Consider the following 9,139-nt stretch of genomic DNA (forward strand, 5'->3'; position numbering starts at 1 on the left):
AAATCTGTGCTACAAGGACTACATTTGAATACAAGTTATTGTTAATAATAATTCACAGATAAAATTCTTCTGTTGTTCAAAATCTCATGTTCAACAAATTAAGATCCCTGAACTCCCAAGCAACACACACAGAGAATATAAATCTTGCTACAAGGACTAAAATTCGAATACCAAGCTATCAACAAGATCCTCGAAACACTGTTGGCACAAAAGCTGAGTCAAAATGAATCAACAAGAGAAACAGAAAATTTTATGTTTATTCAAAAGATCCATTGACCATATTATTTGAGATACAAAGTACCATGAGAGGCACATATTACACATAATAATGTGCCGAACAAGTAGAATAAAGGTTCACCTTGAATGAACCATGTTTCTTTCTCTCTTTATCACTTAGGAGAGAATAAACATGATTGAATGAAATTTATTTCATTCATACATACATACATGGACGGAAAAATGCAAAACACAATTGAAGAGTCTATATGTGTGTATATATATATGAACATGCATTCGATGGGTTTACTTTTTCTTATAATTTGGGACCAGCGTTAAGTATCTCATTTGTGAGGCTATTATCTTCCCCAATCTTGTAATCAATGAAGTTTTGGAAGTTCTTGATGAAGAGGCCTGCTAGTTTCTCCAGTGCTTCTTTATATGCTTTCTTATCCTCCCACTACATACGATGTAAAAAAGAGATTAACCAACCCAGAAAACCCATTATAAACAAAGGAAACCCCCAGCTTATTGAAAGGTACGATGCATTTGAATGTTTTCTTAATGCAAGTGAAAACTAATGTCAGTATGTCTCACCATGTTCTCAGGGTGAAGTATTTCGGGTGGAACTCCATCTGCCTTATCAGGAATTCTCAAGCCAAATATTGGCGTCTCACTATAGTTAGCTGAAAGCAGTGAGCCATCATGGATAGAATCGATAATCTTGCGAGTGTACGCAAGTTTCATCCTTTTACCAACTCCATAGCTACAGAGAGAATCATCAGAAAATCTCACATAAATAAGCTACAACATTTTGACATATAAAGATATTTTTCATGTTTCTTCCAGAATCTATATTGATTCTCAACATCAAAAAGTGTATATGATGTCTCGGAAATAAAATTCAGATATAATATATTCTATACACTAGTTAAAAGTGTATGAATGTAAATCTGTATGCAAAGAAACATACATATTGTATGTATGATGTATCTATGTATATCTGTGTCTATGTATGAATATTTGTATGTGTCGATACATTATGTATGCATATATATAAATATACATGAATATGAACATACCTTCCACCTGACCATCCTGTATTCACCAGCCATGCAGTTGTTCCATGTTTTTTCATCTTGTCAGCAAGCATGGCAGCATACTTTGTTGGATGAAGCATTATAAAGGCAGCCCCAAAGCATGCAGAGAAGGTAGCTTGAGGTTCTTTTATACCGTCTTCTGTTCCAGCAATCTGGGGGAAGAATTTAAAGATAGTTTATATGAGAACCAAGAGTTTAAATGTCAAAGACACTGGCTAAAATTAAATAGTGGACATAATTCTGGAGTAGGGGAAGAATTTAAATATAGTTTATATGAGAACCAAGAGTTTAAATGTCAAGACACTGGCCAAAATTAGATAGTGGACATAATTCTAGAGTGCATCATGAGAATTTCGAATTGAAATGTCATCGACACTAGCAAAAATAAAATTATGAACATTTATCATGGAGTGCATTTTACCAGAGCTGTATATCCACTTATGAAGTGATACATGGTTTGCGGCAATGTCAACTTGCTAACAGGTGGAAGCACACCAAATGCATCACATGCAAGCAATATTACATTCTTTGGATGTGGCCCAACACAAGGAATCGTTGCATTTGGAATGTATTCAATCGGATAAGACGCCCTCGTATTCTCTGCAAAATGAAAAATTCTGACTTGTATCTTCCAAATAATTACAGTTGTTAAATAATTCTGCACAAATTGTTAGAATTTGTTTTCACCTGTGACCGATCGGTCAAAATAGTCAACTTCCCGTGTATGCTCATCAAATACGACATTCTCTAGCACTGTCAAATAGCAAGCCGCAATATAGTAACAGTTACCATTGCAAGAAACGTCATCTTGTTTGAATAGATTATAAAAACATGCCTTGTCCAAACAACCTACTCAAATATATAATTACCTACCAGTGCCAAACTTAATTGCATTCCAGATATCAGGTTCCTTTTCTTTGGACAAATCAATGCATTTTGCATAACATCCACCCTCAATATTAGCCACGCCATTGTCACTCCAACAGTGTTCATCATCTCCAATCAAAAGACGGTTATGATCTGTTGACAATGTAGTCTTACCCGTACCTTGAACAAAATCATTTACGCATATTATTATGTATAAACAGGATGTACATAAGAATACATAACTTGTCATGTGAACAATTTAGGCTAAAGAAAAAGGGGGTAGTCAAGTTTCCTAAAAAATGATCACAATAAAATATACACAATTCACACAGGCATATCATGAGGCAAGGAGAGATAGTTAAGGTTTTCTTATTGCTTTAACAATACACATTAACCAAACCTGATAATCCAAAAAATAAGGCAACATCCCCTTGTTTCCCCATATTGCATCCTGAATGTAGAGAAAGGATGCCTCTCTTGGGCATCAAGTAATGCATTACACTGAAAAGACCCTTCTTCATCTCCCCTGCATACTGTGTTCCGAGGATGATCATCTCTTTCCTCTTGAGGTTCAGGTCTATGCTAGTTGACGATGTCATGTAGTGTGTATACCTATTACATGGGAAATTTCCAGCATTGTAGATGGTGAAATCAGGTGTGCCAAAATCCTCCAGTTCCTCAGGTGTAGGCCGGATACACCTGTGCCAGGCAAACAGGAACTTCTTTTGTTAGGAAGTGTAGCATGCTAATTAGTAAAGCCTACTGATATTGTAAAATCTCTCGATTTTTTCATCATAAAATCTTCTCATTTTCATTCCGCACGAGGCTAGACACTAATGGAAAGCCAAAGGAGAAAGCATCAATATTCTCTCTTAATTACAGCTTTACGGAAATCAAATGAATAGCATCTATTTTTTGAAGTAGATCAATGTTTTAGTAAATTTGCATTCCAATGAAAAACCAAACCCAAAAGACAAGCATAATGGAAAGAACTTTCATTATTAGTGACTCGAAAACCATCAGACTTACATGTTGTACATGAAGAGTGAATGGTATGCTCGGGCAGAGATAACCCTCACTTTGATACGATGCTCAGGATCCCAATTCAAAAACTGGTCATTCACGTACACCTATACCACAACATCTGTGCATTAGAAACAAATCATGAATTAAACTAGAACACCATGACGAGGGAAGGCACAAACTTAATTACCTTATCCAAGGAGTTCAGGTAGTCAACAGCTCTCTCCCGATTGACGGTGAATGTATGTTCATCCATCTCAATGTTTGGGGAGCCCCTAAATACCAAATCATGATCATTTTATCAAAAGAAAAGAACACACTATGTCTGAATTACCAATCAAGTGAGGTAAATCTCTATTCACGAATTGATTACTACCAAATAAGGGTTTTTCACTTCACCCATAGATTAGGGTTTCTTTCTTTTACTTACTTGCCCCACCAAAGATCCTTTTCAGATGTATCTTCTCTAACTACACGCTTATCTCTCGGAGAACGTCCAGTTTTAGCACCAGAGAGTGTTGCAAGTGCTCCAGTAGAGGTGATGAAAGATCCTTTCTCATATTTGATGGCTTGCTCATAAAGCTCTAAAAGAGATGGGATTGAAGAAATAACACGTGAGAAACATAGATGAAAAAGGAGAAAGAATATGAAGATAAATTAAATAATTAAACATTCTAGGAAAATGTTTTAATGACAAAATTTAGAGCTTCTCTGGTTCAAAACTTTACCCGCAGGTGACAAGTTGTAAAGAATATGGGTGAACTTGAGTGAGCTGTCACTAACACTCTTGCTGAATTCTGTTTTCGGCTCTGGGACTGGATGTGGAGGTGCTTTTGCAACATCAGCCTTCCTAGAAGGATCACCCCTTACCACCTTAGGTCCAGTTTCTCTTGTATATGATGCTAGGGATGTGCTGAACAAAAAACAGATGGGAATAGTTAGATCACAATCCACGAAAATAAATACAGTGATGATATTGTGTCCAATTTTTTCTGGTTATGAAAAATAACATACATCAGCGTACTGCCAAGTTCTCTTCATTTTGAAGGAAGCATTTATTATAGATGTTATAATACACAGATTATGCTTTGAGATATTAGAATATTACAAGACTATAGAATTCTATCTATAAAGCCTTAAGTGAATCAAGAAAATTATTAATTGTACAGGACTAATATTAGCTGCACGGATAATATTTGATGCGTGCCCAACTAAACTTCAAACTTGCTTTAACTCCAGCTATATATCACGTGTTTGACAAATATACCAATCTCCTAAAATTGATTTATGACTAAACTAGAATACAATACGTTCATTAATTCTATGAATAAGCCAACCTTATCAATTCAACAGCTATTGTGAACAGCACTTGATTCGGATTCAGAGAACACATACTAACCTTCAATTCTATCAGCAAAGTAACTAACCTTGTCAAATTAATGCATAAACAAACTAGCAATGATTTACAGAAGATAAGTTACGTGCAATTTATGCATATGTCAATAAGCGTCATAGCTGAGGAACATGGTAACTGTCCTATATAGGGTTAGCTTGACAAATTATCTTTAACCATATATCATAAACCATATCGGTCAAGTTATATGACAACCCTCTAATTTAACACAAACGCTCTGGAGATGGTACAGGGGCTTACCTGATAGATTTCAGCTGCTGAATTTGCTTTTCCTCTTCAGACATCTGCAAGGCGCCTGGCTTAATGGGACCCTTTGGGGTGCTGGGGGCCGATTTCTTTTTCTGTAGGGAATGAAGTTCATCGAGGGTCTGTGCCTTCACAGTGGAACCACTATAGTCTGAACATACACTCTTTCGATCTTCACCTATCTCCTTCTCATTATCCACATGTGTCTTCACTTTGGGTACTCCATTAGGTGACAGGGAATAATCCATGGCTCCGTTCATCCTTCAAACAGTCACTTTTTATGTTTTTTTTCAACTGAAATTGATCCCACTTAAAATATCGGTAGATGCTTTACATTAATTCTTCGTACTTCCATGCAAGGACGAATACACAGTTCTACATTTGCGCTTCAAATTTACGATGATGAAATTTTCCATTGCCAAATTTCTATGACATACAAAACGCAAACAGAGGTTTCCATTGCTTCTTAAAGTGCAAAATATGTCACAGATAGCTTTCATATTCTTTTCAAATTTACATGCAGGCACACAAAGAAAAAGAGAATACATACAATTAACAGACTCGGTGTTCTTTCCAATTTCCATCTTAAAAATTGCCATGCAAACATAAAATACGACAGAAAGAGCCCTGGGCACAATTTCCTCCACGTTATACACGCATACATATACATATATGAGGAGACAAACAGTGGGTTTGGATCTTGTAAACGAGAGCATAACAATCTTTTTTTTTCCATTGGATTTTGTTCAAAGTGATAAACCAAGGTCCACACAGACATTTAGAAAAACATATACTTTAATCCAGAAAGAAAAATGTTACGCAGTGATGGAAAGAAGCACAGAGATAGCTAGACAATCAGTCATACTCGAACAAATGCAAAAGTTCAGAGAAAGAGATTGATTATAAGGCCACCCATAAGCATAGGTGATGAAGAAGAGGGATTCTAGAGTTCATTTGTCTGGAGGGTGAAGGGTTGTTACCTGTCTGTATGTTGTAAGAGGGATCGAACAGGGCAAAGGGAATGGAGATGTTTCTAGAAATGAGGATCGATATACATATATATACAGCCCAAGGTTCTACAGAGGAAGGAAGGAAAGATGGCGCACCCTCCCCTGTTTTTATATATATGTATAATGTATTATGTATATGTATATGGAAGGAGGAAAACGCCAAAAAAACAGGGGAAGGAATTTGGCAACATACACTCTTTCCTCCCGAACGGCAAGGCGCCAATAATTCTCCCAAAAACCTTCTTCTTCTTCTTCTTCTTTGCAGCACAGGGGAGGGTAGTGACTGACTGCAGAAAGAAAGGGCAGGGGGGCCTGCCTGCCTGCCTGCCTGCCTGGTGGACCCTCTCCCTCTTGTTCAAAAAAACCCGGCCCCTTCGGCCTATACCCCCGTCCATCCGACACATGCCATGGGCGATAGGCCGTCCCGCACATGACATGCCCACACAGAGTTTGAAAATGTATGTATTGGATTGCCTAGACTTCTTCCAACACGAGAAGATGTCCCCCCGGACATGGAAGACAGACATGGGAATGTAACTCCGAAACCACCGCCCAAATTTGTCATGTCATCCCTATATTTGGACCATCGTTGTTAAAGGATAGCCATTTTCCCAGCTTGTGAAGAAAAGATTCCGCACGCTTGCCTCATTGAATCCGATCACAACATACCCTAAACTAGAGATACATCAAATTTACTATATCATCACTTGCTTATCATGTTTCTATGGGTGGCCATTGATGGGAACCAAACTCGTTGGTTTACGTCAAATTATATACACGTTTTGTGTTACAAATTTCAATGCATGTTTGTACGTTGGTGTATTATCATCATTTACACAAGTGTAGATTGTATATAATTCTCGTTCAATTCTACATTCATCCAAGGGGGTATTTGTTGCCATATAGAATAGACCCCAAGGTACATCATTGCTTATGCAAATTTTTATGCCAAATGTTGTGGGTCATACCCACTCCTTGTTTTTCTTGGAGAACTAGCTTCTCATTCGTTTGGATCATCTCTAGAATATTATATATATTTTTATATATATGACTCTTTCCAAATAAAGTAGTTAAGTTGTTGGTGGCCTCAAGGGTTACCTAGGCATTCTAACTATAACCTTCTTAATAAGGTTCTCTCTTATCTTTAGGGTAGTAGCATGTATGCACAACTTCATAGCTCCATCTTGGGTGTTCTTCTTCACCTTTACAACTTGTCATCTTACACATCTCAAGTGTCATTATTACATTGATATTGTAGCTAGGTGCACACGTGAGCACATCTAAAGCCAACTTTTCCTTTTCCCGACTTCATTACTTGCCATGGTATTTGCAATTCCACTTTTCGTATGGTGTATTCTTCATCTATTTATGCTTTATCGATTGTTTCTTTTTTCAAGACCCATTATGTTGGTACACAAAACAAAGCAAGAAAAAAAACGCTTCAAAATTTTAAGGTACTCTTGACACGTAGTTGTAACGACAAGTTAGGTGTCCATATCATCTTCAAATTGAATTTCTTGATGGCAATAATAGAATATTTTCCCAAAAGGGTATTCATGATATTTGCATAGGCAATATGGATAGTCTTGCCCTAGAAAAATGTTATACAATATTTGAGCAATTGTCATGAAGCATTGCCATGAGAAGAAACATCCGTCACCTAAACATCTCTCCTTGAAATCCCTTCATTTAAGTCTCTTATATAGCAATGGAGTTATGCTAATATTATGTAACTTATATTACACGCCACAATGCACAAAGAACTATAGAATTTCAGGATTTCTCATAGGTCCATCATATGTACCTTGAGCACATGAGACATCAATGAGAGAATCTTGTTGTGTGATGAATGAGATTATTTTGGGTTCATGAAATCCAAGTTGTTTTGGATTCATGAAAGAAGTGCAATATCAAATTGTTGATCACATACATTCAACCACTCTTTGGGTTTACTTACATGGAAGACATGGTGAGTTGTTGAGTTGTTGGAAAGACTAAACAGTTATTGGAGAAATCCTAGGGGTATGACATCATACTACAACTTGTTGTGGCATGTTTCAAACTACATGAAGGTAGTTAAAGCATTGTCAAATACTCTTTTGAATTCGTAACTTCTCATTTACAAGTTTAGTGGAGCTATAACTATATGTTGGAATCTATGGATGCATTCTAACATCATACTAACAACGTGATGTGATATTTGTTGACCTACCTACTATAAGATGGTTAAAGTATTGTCAGAAACCCTTCCCAAATTGCAACTTCTCATTTACAAGTTAACTGCAACTAGAACTATATACATATTTTCATTGATACCCATGCATTAAGTCACACTTCTTTATGTTATATGGGTTAATAGTCTATGGATAGGGACAACACCATAGTACAACTTGAGGTAGAATGCTTGAACCATTGTAAGTTAGTTTGACCATTTTCAAAACATTTCATGTCTTCTATTGCAACCATAAACTTATATCATGCATCTATGTGGAGTCAAAAAATTAATGGATGTATAAAAGGAAATGCTTTGCAAGTATTGTCTTATCCGCTCCTTACATATTGCTTGAAGGGTAACTAACCAAATGTAGTTAATGTCTTTATTTCTAACCACTTGGCTCAAATGTGAAGTATATTAATTATTTTGTTTGGTAGACCATCAAGTGATACAAAACTTGGTTGGGCAACTAATCGTTAAAGCTCTAGAGTTGGTAACTACGTTCCACACATGATTTATATATTAATGATAGTATCTATTCAAGAAATGAACAAAGTCAAATATGAATGTTTTCCCTTTCAAATTTAGGAGTAACTAAAATAACTTTATTCTCATTAATCATGGTCTCGTAAAGCTATTATTCCACACATAATCTTTGATGTTCTTCCTTTTACCATTTGCAAATAGATGTATTTACGAAATATTTAGGTGGATGTCACATCACGGTGACTTGGAGTAGAAGAATGAGGCACTAAAAATCTCCATCAAATCAACACACAAATGTTTCCTTTACATGAAACATATCTCTCATAATGTATCCACGATATCTTCCATTATTCTACTCTCTTTAGATCCTAGATAAAATTCTACAAAATTTCCTAAATATTTTGCAAACCTTCAATAAATCATTGTATCATGATTTTTAGACAAATAAAACTAAATTCTTGTGGGATATAGCATGTATGGCTTATCTTATGACAACGCCAATAGTACCATGCATTCCTTTGCAACGCCAACAATCCAAAATCAAATTCATGTACAAATGATG

At 36.2% G+C, this 9,139-nt stretch overlaps 1 protein-coding gene across 1 annotated transcript; it reads right to left on the reverse strand.

The window, feature by feature from the left end:
* Nucleotides 1–237: 237 nt before the first annotated feature.
* On the reverse strand, nt 238–5,158 carry LOC147862413 (phosphoenolpyruvate carboxykinase (ATP) 1-like). Its single transcript, XM_087321116.1, has 12 exons — nt 4,861–5,158; nt 3,935–4,119; nt 3,637–3,790; nt 3,397–3,481; nt 3,213–3,313; nt 2,584–2,882; nt 2,190–2,363; nt 2,004–2,069; nt 1,738–1,916; nt 1,299–1,468; nt 814–982; nt 238–676 (listed from the first exon to the last, which is right to left on the reverse strand). Exons 1-12 carry the CDS (start codon nt 5,124–5,126, stop codon nt 533–535), a joined length of 1,992 nt encoding a protein of 663 aa, XP_087177242.1. The 5' UTR covers nt 5,127–5,158; the 3' UTR covers nt 238–532.
* Nucleotides 5,159–9,139: the final 3,981 nt, after the last annotated feature.

The sequence above is a fragment of the Azolla caroliniana genome, unplaced genomic scaffold (assembly GCF_043228905.1).
Source record: "Azolla caroliniana isolate FFs.n. ecotype wild unplaced genomic scaffold, voAzoCaro1.0.p SCAF_6, whole genome shotgun sequence".
NCBI classification, from domain to species: Eukaryota; Viridiplantae; Streptophyta; class Polypodiopsida; order Salviniales; family Salviniaceae; genus Azolla; species Azolla caroliniana.